Source organism: Balaenoptera musculus, chromosome 16 (genome assembly GCF_009873245.2).
Source record: "Balaenoptera musculus isolate JJ_BM4_2016_0621 chromosome 16, mBalMus1.pri.v3, whole genome shotgun sequence".
NCBI classification, from domain to species: Eukaryota; Metazoa; Chordata; class Mammalia; order Artiodactyla; family Balaenopteridae; genus Balaenoptera; species Balaenoptera musculus.
Window position 1 is genome coordinate 25,025,748 of NC_045800.1, and position 16,677 is coordinate 25,042,424.

Genomic DNA, 16,677 nt, shown 5'->3' on the forward strand with positions numbered 1-16,677 from the left:
GGCTGGAGGCCTTTTGTGAAGTCAGCCAATTCTCAGCTGCTTCTCAGGGTGCGGCCCCCAGGTCGCCTGCGTCACCATGGGGCGGAGGACTCATTTCAGATGTGAACTCCCCGGCCCACCCTACCGAATCGGAAATCCAGGGGTGAGCCTTAGGTGACTGTTAACGCGCTCTTACGTTTAAGAATAAGTACAGGAAACTAGACTGTACTGGGGCAGGTCGACAGCCCGCCCCCTAGTTCTGAAATAAGAGCCCTATGCTGGGTGTGTTTCCCCAGAACTTTCTGCCAGCGTCTTAAGGCCTCACTTAACCTCAGGACCTTAGTTGAATCATCTGTAGAATGAAATCCAGCCTTATATACTGAATTGATGGAGGTGGTCTTCACAGTATTCAGTTACATATATGGGACACCTTCTGTGTGCCCAGCATAAGATTTGGTAGGAAGAATTTGAAGGAGTTAGTGACTGGAGACTGGGAGAACAAATAGGAGACCACCTAGTCACCTGGCTTTGATGTGACGTGGGTCTGGACTTCAGTGGCAACAACAGTAAGAAGAAAGGTGTAAAACTGAGTCAGTGATGGAAAGGAAAGAATGAGGAATTGAAAGGTTCTTAACTCACAACCCAGAAGACAAACTTGAAAGGGCATCTCTTGAAATGACAACACAGTATCCAAGTGGAAATGTCCTATGGGCAGTTAGAAACCCAGATTGAAGTTCAGCTCTCACTAGAGATGATTTAGAGGTTTTCAGCATGGACTGTGATAGAACCCTTAGCATCCTCTGAGCATCCTGAGACAGGAAATGTGTTTACGTTTCTGCAGGAGGGACTTGAGGAAAGCCCACAGTAAGGCCATAGTGTCAAATCAGAGAAGGTGATCCAGTGAGACATGAGAGCACTTGGTAAAATAAAAGCATGTTATTATTCATATTAGTGAAGGAAAATATCAGATATATTTTCATTGTTGACTCCTGTCCCCTTCAGAGCCCATAGTCACAGGCCTCGAGGTTGTTCTGCAAGTAGAGATCTAAGAAACCTCGAAAGGCCTTTGGATCAATGAAGAGGGATGATACTGCAGGATCTTTCATCATGGCTTCCATCCAGAGCTTAAGATTTGGAGTGTGGTCTACATATCTGTGGGAGATGGAAAGAATGAAGGTGTGAGCAAGGCTAAGTACGAAGGTATTGCAAATTCTCCTATATATCATTATTACCACTCTACAGTTTCATATTGTTTTCCTCTAACTTTTTAAAATAGTTCTTTAAAAATACTTATTTAAGATGCATGTAATCATTGAATATGAGATTTGGAAGATATTGTAGAGGTCCTTGTTTTGTGAAGAGGAATCTAAGACTAGAGTGAAGTGACTTGCTCAGTTAGCATGAGAACTTGTCCAAACGGAGGCTGATAGTTTTTTAAAATGAGAACATGAAAGACAACCAAGAATGTTATATATTTGTTATTCTATGGTCAGATTGTGACTAAAAGTAACCCTGAATAGCTCTAAGCTCTAAGAAGTGGCAGTAAGCCAAGGTCGCTACCAAACTTCGAAACACAGAGTTTGGAAAATAGTGTGGGACTCTTGATGGTAAATGGGAGGTAGCATTGGTCATACAATCCTTCCTGAAATCCTTATGAAAATGCACATCCTTATGGATTTTTAACCAGGAGGGAAGGAGTAAATTATTTTGAAAACATTTTACTACATGTCACAGAACTCCCCACCCCTACCGGCCCCAAGGATGAAAAATGGTGAGTGTAGGTATAGGACATGCCCTGGAAAGTCCCAGTCTCCTCCTGTCTGCTTGCTCCCATTCATGCCAGTTGAATGAGATATGTTAATTTTTGTTCATAAAAAAAGGTTAGTATATACTATTTCAGTTATCATTATCCTAAATTAAGTACAAAATATTCAAATATCTTACTCATTTAACTCCAGGGTTATCAGCCATTCGAACCAGGGCCAGATGAGGTAATCAATCATAGAAAGAGAGCTGCCACCAAAGAAGGTTGTCTTCTTATTAGTCAGAACCTGAACATTAAACAGCATAAGAGTACTTCTTATTTGTGCATCTGGTAAGATTCATCAAAAGAAATGATGAAGGCAAGAGTTAAGTTAAGCAAGTGAGAGCAGCAGGTTTTACCCTGACATATTCAGGTTGGCTTTTTGTCTCATTAGTTTAAGCTTTAGAATCTCTTGGTTTGGGATGAAGCAAAACGGTCAATAAAATAAACTGGAAAATGGAGAAAAATAAAACAAGCTACAGAGTACATGATCTTTGTAATAGATATATCCAACAAAGGACTGGTATTCAGAATATAGAAAGAACTCCTGGGAATCAAAAAGAAAAAAAGCAGAAAACCCATCATAAAACTAGGCAAGACTTGGACTTCACAAAAGAGGAGGTCTAAATGGCCAATAACCATTTGAAAAGGTGCTCAACTACATTAGTCATCAGGGAAATGCAAATTAGAACCAAAATGTCATACCACTTCACGTCCATCAGAATGGCTAAAATGAACAAGACAGACTTAGTAAGGGTGTGGATCTACTGCTGATAGGAATGTATCAATAATTTGGTACAACCATGTTTTAACAGTATCTACTGAAGCTTCATGCATGAGTTCATGCATACGGTATAACCCAGTAATTATATTCCTTGGAAATGTGAACATATGTTCACCAAAATATAGGTATAAGAATGTTCATTGCAGCACTATTTGTTACATCCCCAAAGTGGAAATGTTTACTGTCTGTCAGGACTAAAATGGATAAATTGTACAGTAGTCATACATTGGAACACTATACAAAGAATAGGAATGAACTACACACAATATAGATGAACCTCAGAAACTTGATATTGTATGAAAGAAGCCAGACCCCAAGGAGTGCATATTATATGATTCCATTTGTATAAAGTACAAAAACCATCCAAAACTAATATTCTGTTTCTAGATATGGATGCTAGTATCATGGCTGTGTTCACTTTGTAAAAATTCACCAAGCTGTACTCTTATGCTTTGGGTAAATCTCTGCATATAATACTTCAATAAAAAATTTACTTGGGCTTCCCTGGTGGCGCAGTAGTTGAGAGTCTGCCTGCCAATGCAGGGGACACGGGTTCGAGCCCTGGTCTGGGAAGATCCCACATGCCACGGAGCGGCTAGGCCCGTGAGCCACAGCTACTGAGCCTGTGCGTCTGGAGCCTGTTCTCCGCAACGGCAGAGGCCGCGACAGTGAGAGGCCTGCACACCACGATGAAGAGTGGCCCCCACTCGCCGCAACTGGAGAAAGCCCTCACACAGAAACGAAGACCCAACACAGCCAAAAATAAATAAATAAATAAATTAATTAAAAAAAAAATTTACTTAAAATATATTGGAAATAACTAGATTAACTGTTAAACAGATGCCAAATAAAATTCTTTGAAAACCAAACACAAATACTATGATTCTGAAATTTAAGAAGGTGAATTGGTATTATGGTTTTGCACACAGAAGAACTGAGACTATCATCTGGCTAATCAACACCAAACCATTTTATAAAACATCCATAGTTTTTCTCAGGGCCCTTATAACATTCTGCATTGAAGATAGATCATTTATATCTACCTGAGTATTTGTCTTTGGTCTACCACCAAACTGATCATCTGAGCAGTATGGGCCGCATCTCACCTTCTCCCATGCTGTCCAGCAGAGTGCCTTGCAATTATTAGGCACTCAGAATTGTACAATGAATCACTATTGTTTGGGGCTGTCCTTAAACTGTAGTGCCTGGTAATATTATGCATAAATAAAATAAGCATGATAGTTTCACTCAGAAGGAAATGCCCTCTCAGCAGCCTGAAACATGGAAATGGTACCACTCACTGTAAAGTGTGAGTCCTTAACCTGGAGTTCTGTGAACTCAGATGGGAAGAAAATTATATGTCCCCCAACTAACCCCAAATTTAGCAGGTAGTATGTGGATGTTATACTGCTCCAGGGGCTGATACCTTCAACCTCCACCTTGTTCAAGAGTCAACTGTAGGGCTTCCCTGGTGGCGCAGTGGGTGAGAGTCTGCCTACCAATGCAGGGGACACGGGTTCGAGCCCTGGTCTGGGAGGATCCCACATGCCGCGGAGCAACTAAGCCCGTGAGCCACAACTACTGAGCCTGCGCGTCTGGAGCCTGTGCTCCGCAACGGGAGAGGCCGCGACAGTGAGAGGCCCGCGCACCGCGATGAAGAGGGGCCCCCGCTTGCCACAACTAGAGAAAGCCCTCGCACAGAAACGAAGACCCAACACAGCCATAAATAAATAAATTAATTAATTAAAAAAAAAAAAAAAAGGAAGACATTAAAAAAAAAAAAAAAGAGTCAACTGTAGTTGTACATAGAGATTATTTGAAATCAGGAAACATGATTATCTTCATGTCCCTATATGTGAAAACTGATTCCCTGGTGGTCCAGTGGTTAAGACTCTGCCTTCCAGTGCAGGAGGCATGGGTTCGATCCCTGCTCAGGGAACTTAAGATCCCCCATGGCATGTGGTGTGGCCAAAAATAAAAAACAAACAAACAAAAAAAACCTGATTCAAGAATATAAAAATCCTGAAAATCAATTAACATTAAGAAAACTGAACTATACTATTAAACTCCACCCCCATAAAAGACACCGGACTCAAATGTTTTAAAGAAATAGCCAAACCCTGTCAAATGGTTTCAGACCTTAGAAATCCAGAGAAAGTAAGCCAACGCATTTTATGAGGTTACAGTAGCCTTGATATAAAAACCAAATAAAGATATGATAAGAACAAAATCTCCTTTACGAACAAATATGCAAAAATCATTTAAATATCAACTAATTCTAAAGTATATATGAAAATCCACTGAAAACAAGTAGGTTTTACACAGTAATACTGGCATGGTTCAACACCAGAAAAATCTGTCAGTGCCACCATATATATTCACCAGATTAAAGGGAAAAAGTTCAGTGAACATTTCAGTAGATGTAATAGATGCAAACAAAACACTAAAAATCCAACACTCATTCATGACTTTTTTTTAAATTAGAAAACTAGTAATAGAACTTTCTTAATGAAAAAAAAAAGGTTTCTGAAAAAATCTCCAGCAAAGTTCATACTTAATGATAAAAGGTTAGGATGCATTCCCATACGAGACAGGACTGTATCTTCTCTCAGTAAAAACCTAAGGTTGAGTGTGAATGGAGGATGATGATTCCATATACAGGTCCAAATGGCAGCTCTCCCGCAAAGCAGGTAAAAACACATCTGGGCTTCCCCAAACGTCTGTCTGACTAATGGCAAACTCTTGTGGGAAATGTTTATTATATAATAAACATTTTTATATAATTTTATTTAAGTTTTTATACAAATAATTTTATTTCTTTTTATATAAGTTTATGTAAGTTTATTATATAATACTAAGTGGGAAAAAGAACACAATGACTTATACTCTGATTATAGTTATGTTAACTTTTTAATATATGTTCAAGGACTGGGCTTCCCTGGTGGTGCAGTGGTTAAGAATCCGCCTGCCGGACTTCCCTGGTGGCGCAGTGGTTAAGAATCTGCCTGCCAATGCAGGGGACACGGGTTCAAGCCCTGGTCCGGGAAGATCCCACATGTCGCGGAGCAACTAAGTCCGTGCTCCACAACTACTGAGCCTGCGCTCTAGGGTCCGCGAGCCACAACTACTGAGCCCGCGTGCCTAGAGCCCGTGCTCCGCAACAAGAGAAACCACCACAGTGAGAAGCCCGCACACCTCAATGAAGAGTAGCCCCCGCTTGCCGCAACTAGAGAAAGCCCGCGCACAGCAGCAAAGACCCAACTCAGCCAAAAATAAATAAATAAATAAATTTATATATATATAAAAATATATATGTTCAAGGACTGAAAACAAGCATGGAAAAATGACAACAGGTGAAAAACTGGAAATGTGGGTGAAATTTTTCCGTGATATTTTCATGTCAGTGTGATAAAATGTTTTAAAAGCAAGCCCATGACAAACCATTTTTAGGTGTTTTGGTTTGTATCTTAAACACAACAGCTTACAGCTGCTATCTGTTGTAAACTAAAATTTCCTATTTGGTATTATTGCTAATTACCTTAAAGTGATTTTGGAAATGGGAGTATGAAGAAAAGAGTAGAAGGTGAGAGCAGATACAATGTATCACTTCAATAAAAATCAAGGAGAAGGGATTAATTACCTCCTCTAGCTTGCTGAATTCTTTATGCAATTCTTCTTTCACGCCAGAGCAGTCTTCCTTATTTTGCCTTCTAAGAAAGCTTAATAACAAAGGTGGTACCTAGACAGAGAGTAATTTCTTAGTTTATCAGTGTGAGGCGAACTATACCAGCCCCCTCATATAAAAGCACCATAGAACCCTCATAGTCCCAGTGTCAGGATGTTCTAGAAACTTCAAAAGTACACCAATTCCTTTGCTCACAGAGGTCGGGTACTGATCTTAAAAACAGTTTTGTGGCTTAGATGCTGTACTGGTCAGGATTTTATAAGCTGCAAATAAGAGAAGCTGATTGGTGAGCTTGGGTCAAAAATGTCCTAAAAGGACACTGAGTGGCTCATAGAATTGTTGAGAGGCTGAACAAACAGGTCTGGAACATTTCAAAATCATGCTGGGAACTGACCTGATGGGAAGCACCCACTGCCACCAGTGAACCGAGCACTAGATGCTACAGTCTGTGCTGCTGCCAGAAGTTGGACTCTGAGGTAACCAATGCCACTCTGGAATTCAACCTGGCAACCACCCCAGCTCCTGAAAGCCAGGAGCTCTGCCACCAGCCACCCTCCCCAGTAGAACCAGCACCCCACACCAAGCCCATTTCCCCACATGTCTCATTTCTGAATTGAACTCTACCATGTGTGTGTCTGAGAGGAAGAGCCTAGGTCCAGGCCTTGGCCCCAGCTGCAAAGGGAGCTGGGAAGGGGATTTTCCTGATTTCTATCTTGGGGAGGGCATGAGAAGACAGTTCAAAGTGGTTGATGACCTGAAGACTTGACAGGTGTCCTGTCAGATGCTCTCATGCTTGTGGTGGAGGTGTCTGTGTTTTAATGCTCGGTCTTTGGTATTGTCTCACTGCAAGAGACAAAAAAGTCCACTCGTCCAGTGGAAGTAAACAGGCACTTGTAAAAATACAGGACAACGTCCTGAAAGCCCATCCACCCCAGGGTACAGCTTGCCGTCATTGGAACTGAAGGTGTGCAGGCAGCCCTTCCTTCCACGTTTCCATCTGGGCCTGCCTGGTCTTTCATCTCTGCTTCTCCTTAAATGTCTGCTCCTTGTTATTTTCCAAATGTCAGATCCCTTTGCAATGCTCTTAATTTCTGATTCCTTAAAAATTCTTTTTTTGTGTGACTGATTTGTCGTCTCCAATGATATATACATACACCTCTAAAACCTCAACACATTTATTGTCTTAGTCTCTGTGTCTCATTTCCAGGTTCCCAGGAGAAGGTGATTTGGCTGTGGGTGCAGGTGGGGGCATTTCTGGTTTGCTGAACTGGGGCCAGGAGGGTGGTGTCATAATAGTACTTAAGGCCACCTCTTCCCTGAGTGTGAGGAGGGAAGTAATGGTGGGCATCTCCAGCTGTTAGCTCATTTTCTTTCTGGACAGTACAATGAATCTCGTTACTATTTTTAAAAATTCTCCAACATCTTTCTTGTAAATGCCATATCCCCTGTCCATCATCTTTGATGGCAACCATCTCTAGTATTCTTTCACTCTCGTTCTGCTAAGCCAGACAACTCCCTCTTCCTTCCCCATTGACTTCCCTTTGCAATATCTCCTTTAAGAAAATGTTCTCCCTACAAGTTTCACCTTCTGGATATTTCTCTAACCATTTCTTTCCCTAGAGACAAGATGTTTCTTATTATGCTGAGATATATCCTGACAAAAGTAACAGAATTATAGAGATATAACCTGACCATGCTATTCGCATTGTCTACTGTTGGTCATTTCTTTGTTAATACTAATTGTTTGAACTCACCTAAATGTTTGATTTAACATTGATGCTAATTAAGACACAGGCAGTTCACCTATAGGAATGCCATTTACTCAGTCCACAAGGAGCTATTGCCAACACACAGAAGATGCTCACAATTAGACAATGTGGCTAGAACAACAAGAGCTAACATTGAGTATCCACCATCTGTTGGACTCTAGGTGTTTTATATTAACTGATTTTTATCAATGGGATGGGATCAATTACTATACTCAGTTTACACATGAGCTGAGGCACAGAGGTAAAGTAATAAGCAACTAGCTCACCGTCACATAACTAGGAAGGGCTGGTCGCAAGCCTAGGCAGTGGGCCAACGGTGATGGAAACACGGCCCTCACCCTCAAGGAGCTCACAGCCCTGGTACAAGACACAGGCAAGAAGGCGGCAGTCCCCACAGGGGAAAGTTAGCACACGTGGGCACACAGAGCTGGGCACTAACCCAGCCCGGACAAGCTTCTGGAAGACAAAGGTATCTGAGCAAAGGCAGTTGTCCCTTGGTTCCTTGAAGGATTGGTTCCAGGGCCCCCAGCAGATACCAAAATCCACTGATGCACAAGTTCTTTATAAAACGGCATAGTATAGTGGGCCCTCAGCATCCTCACATGTTGCACATACAGGAGTGCAGACTGTACAGGAAAGAGGACTTGGAGACAACCAGGCAAAGTGAGAAGGGGGAAGAGTCTTCCAGCAAGAGTTGAGAAGAAGGTGGCAAGTTTGGGAAAAATAAAAACATTCAGCATGACAGGAATATAAAGTGTTAGGAGAAAAGTGGAGAGGTGTAACTTTGGGAAGTAAACAGGATCCGGACCATGAAAGGGCTCACAGGATATGTCCAAGCGGGCAAGAGCATAATCCTGTTTGTCTTCCCCACCCAAATCACTGAACCATCAGTGACAGCAATGATTTAGCTTAAAAAACAAAGGTGTTATATAGGAGCTGAAATTTCTTGAACACACACCTTAGAAAACAACTCAAAGACCATCTTTTGGCAAGCTTTCTCATAGGGGTCATCTGGCAACAGCTTCTTTCCTGGATATGCTTCATCCAGGTACTCACAAGTGATGGCAGATTCGTAGATCACTTGACCCTGACTGTTTTCCAGAACTGGCACCAGGCCGAAGGGATTCTTCTTGAAGAACCACTCAGGCTTATTTTTTAGGTTGATGTTAATGACTTCATGCCTGAAAAACACATAGAGGACAATGAAGAGAGTAACATTTTTCTTGTACCCCTGAATAAAGCCTCATCGGTATCATCCACTTAGCTGGTCAGACCCGAAATTTTGGAGTCAGCTTGGCCTTGATTCCTTCCCCCTGCCACCTCTTCCTCAAATCAAATGGATCAGCAAGACCTGTCAGCTAGACCTTCAAATCACATTCTGGCTTCATCCACTTCTCAGCTTTAACACTGCCACCTCATCTAAGATGTCATCTGCCACCTGGACCTCTACAATAGTCCCACCAGCCCCTCTGCTTCCACTGTGACCTCCCTACAGTCCATTCTCCACACACAAAAGTAAATTGGATGAGGCCACCCTCCTGCTTACTTACAACCCCTCGATTGCTCCTCGTTGCGATGAGGATAAACTCTAAACCCCTTGATCTGACCCCTGCTTACCTGTCACATCTGCTTCCTATGACTTCTCCTTTGGTCATTATGATCTGGCCACACTGGCCTTTTTTAGATTTCTTGAATTACTTTCTTCACTGTACTGATGATATGTGACTGAAATTACTTCGCTTACTTAATTACGTTTGTTATGTCACCTCCCTAGAATGTAAGCTCCATGGAAGCAGGGATCTTGTGTGTCTTGGTCATATTCATAAACCAACATGTAAATGAGCAAAGTTATAAATAGATTTAAATGCTATGAAGAAATACAAACATTTTCAGATAGGTACTCAGTACACATTTGTTGAATAAATAAGTGGAAATGCTTCAAGATTGTCAATTAGATACTCCATTTGGGACTAAGAGGTAATCTTAATTGTAAAAATATATGAGCCAACTAACTGAGTTTCTCCACACCCCGCCACTCCACTGTATGAGAATCAACATGATAAAATTCAGTTCCTTTTGCTAATTTTAATAGAAAGTTCCTCATTTTTTTCAAGAATATTAGGGAATCCAAAAAATCCATCCACAAAATAAATTTTCAGATTAAATCTCCATGCACTGATACTTTTTAAAAATGTTACATGGGTAAATCACACTAAGTGTGAAAAACAGGTGAAGTCCAGGCTATATTAAGATTGTTTTTAGAACTAACTTGTATCTTGCCTAAGAGATTTTAGGGGAAATAAGAGAAAAGAAAGTTTCATATAATTGTTAAAGCCAGGTCCATATAATTGTCAAAGCTGGATGAGTGTTCAATAGAACAGATTAGCTACTCAAAAATAATATACCCAACACCTTTTGTTTCCTATTTCCTCATCCACCTCAGTAGCTAGCTATAACAGCATTATCTTGAGGATTTAAATACGCAATCCCTCCCCCCGTTGAAACAAAGGAATAGCCAGATTGAACACTGGCATCTGTGTGTATGTATGAAAAGGTTCGTGTGCTGTCAGATTACTGGACACTTCAGATAGAAGCCACTGCAAGAAAAATGATGTTCCCTGCTAAGGAATTATCAACATTTCTGAAATTTTATAGTATGAAAAGAAAAGGTAAATCCTGGGCTTTTGTAATAAAGAAAGTTCTCAGAACACACATGCATTTTGCTAACCTGGCATGGTGAGCCAACAAGGCAACATATCTGCTGCAACAAGTTGGAAGATGCACCTTTTAGAGAAAACCATGCTTTAGTAAATTCCATCATGTGGCAAAATCTAGTACCTCTCTAATCAAAGCCTTCTGGGACTCAAACTTAAAACGGATCCATAAACATAGCAGACCTCTGTTGTTCGCACTGCCTGGCAGCTATTACACCCTTCACCTTCCATACACACACTTTTATGATAAAATCACTGCAATTTTCCTTTGGAAAACTGTCCCAGTAAGATATGGTTGTTTTCAACCCAGAGTTCCAGAAGGGCACTAACCCAGGACTTTGTGGCCCCAGATCCAGCTGTGTCTTGCTCCTGGACTTTTCAATTGTATGACCACAAGATATGTCTTCTTTCAATCCAACTGAATTGGATATCTCTTAAATGCAATAAAAGAATCCTGACTAATACAGTAAACATAACAAGAGTTGGATAAAATAATGTTTTGATAAATGTTAACTAATTGTTGAATATTTTGCTATGTGTTCACAATCTGTTTCATCCAAAAAAAGATGCAGATCTTACTGAAGTGATGACTAATCCAAAGATAATTAGTTTTTTTTCTTTAGACTGTATCTTACTTTTTTTTTTTAGGGAAAAGAATTGCCTGCTTAATTCTCCCCCAAGAAGACTAAAATTAGTTTATAAATTCTAAGCACATACATGGAAAATTACTTTGTAATGGGGGCTTTGTTTTAAACTTCCACACTACAGGTATCTAATGTCTGTTCAACAGATTCCAAAGGTCATTGGAAGGGAGGCGGTTCAATGGCTATTCAGCTCAGGGAAAAGCCAATGACTTGCATATTTCCTGTGGGTAACCCATATGTCAATCACCTTAATAGTTTCAGTGAGGCTTCCCAAAAGTCTGAATTTTTAGGCATAAACACTTTATTTCACTCAACCAACAATCTATAGGAATATTCACAGTACAGTTAACTCAGCACTCTGTCCAGCGGAGGGTCAAGGTCTGGACTCTTCAAGGGGGTAAATTACCGACTATTCAGGAAGGGACTATAGCCTCAGAATAACAGCAAACAATATAAACAGGACATGAAAGAAGTGGGGTGAAAGAGAAGGAAGTACAGCAGAAATCAGGGGTCTGCCAGAGCTAAAAGAGTTGCCTGTGATTACCATTCGAGTGATCTCTGCATGCCACTAACTTTACTGGAGCCTCAGCTTTTCTGATCCATAAAATGGTTAATCTAAATGGGGTGTCCTAGACTGGTGGTGTCTGTGGCATTCCTCCCGCCCCCCGAGGATAGGGTTCATAACTTTCTATGTTCCCCCCTCCCCCCCAAAAAAGGCTGATGTAGTGTATTTTGTAGTAAAGGAAGCTGCGGGGACCCTATCGAAGATTTCCGCCTGCTCTTCCGGCAGCTGTTGGTTCCTGGCTGGCTCTGGGAGCGGCCCGCGCCTTGATCCTCACCCAATTCCCTTGGCCTTCAGGACCAGGAGCGTTCTCTTGGCGAACGGGCAGAACCTCATGCTGTAGACGCGAATCAGGCCCTCGGGGACCGGCCCTGGGGGCGCGCTTCCTTCGGGGAGAAGCGGAGGCGGTTACAGACCCGACGGCAGCGGGGACTCCCAGCCTCCCGCCGCCCCGCCGGGCCGGGCCAGTTTCCTGCGGGTGGAAGACCTCCTGCGTGGCTCCGCTCCGGAGCAGCCCGGCCCCCAGGCCCTGGCCCCGACACGCGTCTGAGGGTCGCCGCGGATCGCGGCGGGCAGGCCTCACCCTTCCCCAGGCTCCTAGCTGATCCTCCGGACATCTCGGCGCAGCACAGGCCCAGCTCGCGCTGGGGCTTGCAGGCGATTCAGAAAGTCGGTCGCCCCGCCCTTCCTCCTTCCCTCCCTCCCTCCCTCCCCCTCTCCCTTCCTCCCCGTCTCTCCCAGTAGTGCCAGCAACCCGCGCGCAGGAGGCCTCCTGGGCGATCCGACCCCGCGCCCAGGCTGACTTCGGCTTCCCTACCCTCCGCGAGAAGGAACGCGCCGCCGCCGCCTCCCGCGTGCCTTGTGGGAGATCGTAGCCAGACGCCCACCCAGTAAGCCCCGACCCAGGGCCGGCCTTCCCGGTTTGCTGGGGCAAAGCTTCGAACACCGCAGATGGAGGTCGCACCCAAGTTCAGCCTGCTGGCCGGGAGGTGCTCCCATGACGAGCTAGCCCAGCCGCACAGCGTTGGGGCATTGGGAGCAGGCTTGGTGGCCCTAAGTCACCCAGAGATAATGAGGGCGTGGCGGGCTCCCCACGGTGCTGGAGGGGAACCCTAGCCCGGCTCAGCATCCCGAGCGGGTGCGGAAGTGCGGCCGCCCTCCGATCCTCACCACCCCCCAGTGGCCTGGGCACAGAAGAGGGGGAGCACCAGTCGCCCCACCCCCACCCCGTCCGTGTGTGTGTGGCTTTGTTTTTTTGTTTTTGTTTTTTCTCCTACGTGTGGGTTTTTTCTTGGAGCTGTTTCATAGGAATTCGTGTAATAAAGACTTGGTGTTCTCTTGGTGCAATGGAAAAAAAAAAATGCACAAATGAAGCTCAAAATCCTCAGAGCCTTTCCCTGACCCCGACGGATAGTGGTCTCCAGTCTGCCGGCACGTGGGTCCACACCGGAACCAGACCCTGACCTCCCACACCCCGCGCCCTGGCGGCAGGGACGCGCGCCCAGGCCGCAGTCACGTGGCTCCGACTTGGTTGCAGCTCTCCCTCCACCCAAAGGCTGCCCTTACTTCAGAGCCTGTGGCCCCCGGGGCCAGTGCTTGCTCAAGGTTCCAGAACATGCTCTCCTTTCCATAGCCCAGGGCCAGGTCGCCCAGCCACCTGGAGAGCCATTTCCTTTTTTTCTGTCTGTACTAACTTAATATGACTACTGGGGAGGGTCACTGTCTCTACTGTCACCCTTAGGACACATCCTTTTAATTTTAACCCAAAGGAAACAGCACAAATCTGGATATTACTAATCTCAGAATGATGATGCTACTTTCAAAAATCTATTAAATACGGGGATTTTGAAGCCCTAGTAGGGGCACATGCTTAGAGTCAGGCAGGTGGGTTAGTGAATTTAGTCTGCAGGTCTATGAAAAATGTCTGGCCAGATCATCCACTCAATCAGCCCCCTCAATTAGGAAAGAGGGGGTTCCAGGGCACATAGTACAGATACTGGAAAAGAGCAGTCAATGTTTTATTTGTCTGCATAGATTTCCAAGCTGGTACCTCCTGTGCTGTTTACTTGGGGAGGAAGGAGCAGGGAGTGTTTTTATTTTGATTAGCTCTATATTTGGAGCTGCAGAGTGAGGTGATAAGCATGCCCATCTTGGAGGCTTCCTGCCTGAGTTTGATCCTGACTCCATGCCTGTATTAGTTTGCTAGGGCTGCCATTAACAAAATACCACAAACTGAGTGACTTAAACGCTGGAAATTTATTCTCACAGTTCTGGAGGCTGTAAGTCCCAGATCAAGGTGTGAGCAGGGTTGGTTCCTTCTGAAGGCTGTGAGGGAGAATCTGTTCTGTGCCTCTCCTCTAGCTTCTGATGGTTAGGTGGCAATCTTTGGTGCTCCTTGGAGTGTAGAAGTATCATCAAATAGCTGCCTTCATCTTCACATGCCCTTCTCCTTGGGTGCATGTCTGTGTCCAAATTTCCCCTCTTTATAAAGACACTGGTCATATTGGATTATGGGCCCATCCTACTCCAGCATGACCTCATCTTAATTTAACTAATTACAACTGCAATGAACCTATTTCCAAATAAGATCACATTCTGATGTACTGAGGGTTAGGACTTTAACATACGAATTTATGAATTCATAATTTCATAATTTAACTTATAAATTTATTATGAAACCATATGAATTATAATAATCCCTTATTAACCATGTGAATGTGGGCAAGTTCTCTCTGTGTTTCAGCTCCCTCTTCTGTAAAATGTGGTGGTAGAAACTTAATGCCTCTCTTATAGAGTTTGAAGAAAGATTAAATTAGTTAATAAATAAGAAATACTTAGTTCTTGGCACAGAATGAATGTTAAATAAATGTTTGTTATTATTAGATACTAAACAAAAAAATTAGACCACATTTTTGCTAAAACATGAGTCTTGCTTAACTCTTTTTTAGAAAATTAACTGTTTAGAAGGTCTTTAGCACATTAATGATATGCAAATTAACCCTGTGAATTTAAACATAGCAAGGCAAAACCTCTGATTGGCCAATCTAGTGATTCCAGGTGTAGGGATTATTTGAGAACTTTTATTTGGAATGGCCCGTCCCCTAATTAGTATGAATAATGCAACATTTTGTTGTAATGATTAGAAAGATCCAGTTAATCAATAAAGTAAAATGTTAATTCCTCAAAGAAAGAAGTTGAGACTCACTCCCTCTTGTGAAAGCAGCGGAATCACAACTAACTGCTGAACAGTCATCGACAGGAAGACACTGGAACTCACCAAAAGAGATACCCAACATCCAAAGAAAAAGGAGAAGCCACAATGAGATGGTAGGAGGGGCGCAATTACCAAATCAAATCCCATAACCACTGGGTGGGTGACTCACAAACTGGAGAACACTTATGCCACAGAAGTCCACCCACTGGAGTGAAAGTTCTGAGCCCCACGTCAGGCTTCCCAACCTGGGGGTCCGGCAACAGGAGGAGAAATTCCCAGACAATCAGACTTTGAAGGTTAGCGGGATTTGATTGCAGGACTTCAACAGGTCTGGGGGAAACAGAAACTCCTCTCTTGGAGGGCACACACAAAGTAGTGTGCACATCAGAACCCAGGGGGAAGGAGCAGTGACCCCATAGGAGACTGAACCAGACCTATATGCTAGTGTTGGAGGGTCTCCTGCAGAGGCGGGGGGCAACTGTGGCTCACCGTAGGGACAAGGACACTGGCAGCAGAAGTTCTGGGAAGTACTCCTTGTTTTGAACCCTCCCAGGGTCCGCCATTAGCCCCACCAAAGGGCCTGTAGGCTCCAGTGCTGGGTCGTCTCAGGCCAAACAACCAACAGGGAGGGAACTCAGCCCCACCCATCAGCAGATAAGCAGATTAAAGTTTTACTGAGCTCTGCCCACCAGAGCAACACCCAGCTCTACCCACCACCAGTCCCTCCCATCAGGAAGCTTGCACAAGCCTCTTAGATAGCCTCATCCACCAGAGGGCAGACAGCAGAAGCAAGAAGAACTACAATCCTGCAGCCTGTGGAACGAAAACCACATTCACAGAAAGATAGACAAAATGAAAAGGCAGAGGACTTTGTACCATATGAAGGAACAAGATAAAACCCCAGAAAACAACTAAATGAAGTGGAGATAGGCAACCTTCCAGAAAAAGAATTCAAAACAATGATAGTGAAGATGATCCAGGACCTCGGAAAAAGAATGGAGGCAAAGATTGAGAAGATGTAAGAAATGTTTAACAAAGATCTAGAAGAATTAAAGAACAAACAAACAGAGATGAACAATACAATAACTGAAATGAAAACTACACTAGAAGGAATCAATAGCAGAATAACTGAGGCAGAAGAATGGATAAGTGACCTGGAAGACAGAATGGTGGAATTCACTGCTGCAGAACAGAATAAAGAAAAAAGAATGAAAAGAAATGAAGACAGCCTAAGAGACCTCTAGGACAACATTAAATGCACCAACATTCACATTATAGGGGTCCCAGAAGGAGAAGAGAGAGAGAAAGGACCCGAGAAAATATTTGAAGAGATTATAGTCGAAAACTTCCCTAACATGGGAAAAGAAATAGCCACCCAAGTCCAGGAAGTTCAGAGAGTCCCAGGCAGGATAAACCCAAGGAGAAACACGCTGAGACATAGTAATCAAACTGACAAAAATTAAAGACAAGGAAAAATTATTGGGACTTCCCTGGTGGTGCAGTGGTTGAGAATCTGCCTGCC

The 16,677-nt window shown here is 43.4% G+C and overlaps 1 protein-coding gene and 1 long non-coding RNA gene across 6 annotated transcripts; one reads left to right on the forward strand and one right to left on the reverse strand.

Annotated features, from left to right (window-relative positions):
* Positions 1-3: 3 nt before the first annotated feature.
* Positions 4-5,529, forward strand: LOC118882668. Of its 2 annotated transcripts, none has more exons than XR_005016829.1 (3): positions 4-142; positions 982-1,179; positions 5,494-5,529. It is a non-coding gene; the product is annotated as an uncharacterized LOC118882668 (long non-coding RNA). The 2 variants fall into 2 exon arrangements; XR_005016830.1 differs by lacking the exon at positions 5,494-5,529 and adding an exon at positions 3,084-3,118.
* Positions 894-12,643, reverse strand: LOC118882667 (glutathione S-transferase omega-1). 4 transcript variants are annotated; one of them, XM_036828803.1, is made up of 6 exons: positions 12,525-12,643; positions 12,219-12,327; positions 8,980-9,202; positions 6,208-6,306; positions 1,924-2,030; positions 894-1,131 (listed from the first exon to the last, which is right to left on the reverse strand). In XM_036828803.1, exons 1-6 carry the CDS (start codon positions 12,556-12,558, stop codon positions 978-980), a joined length of 726 nt encoding a protein of 241 aa, XP_036684698.1. In that variant the 5' UTR covers positions 12,559-12,643; the 3' UTR covers positions 894-977. The 4 variants fall into 4 exon arrangements, with proteins under 4 accessions (XP_036684698.1, XP_036684697.1, XP_036684699.1 ...); XM_036828802.1 differs by having other exon boundaries at positions 12,429-12,618; XM_036828804.1 differs by having other exon boundaries at positions 12,219-12,278; positions 12,525-12,604.
* Between the last annotated feature and the right edge of the window lie 4,034 nt (positions 12,644-16,677).

Bases quoted from the DNA above. Each gene is read 5' to 3' on its own strand.
- LOC118882667 (XM_036828802.1), bottom strand. From the start codon at position 12,558: ATGTCCGGAGGATCAGCTAGGAGCCTGGGGAAGGGTGAGGCCTGCCCG. The intron at 12,328-12,428 runs GTCTTCCACCCG...TTCTCCCCGAAG, and splicing joins GGAGCGGAGCCACGCAGGAG to GAAGCGCGCCCCCAGGGCCG. The intron at 2,031-6,207 runs GTAATTAATCCC...TTTAATGTTCAG, and splicing joins AATTCAGCAAGCTAGAGGAG to GTTCTGACTAATAAGAAGAC.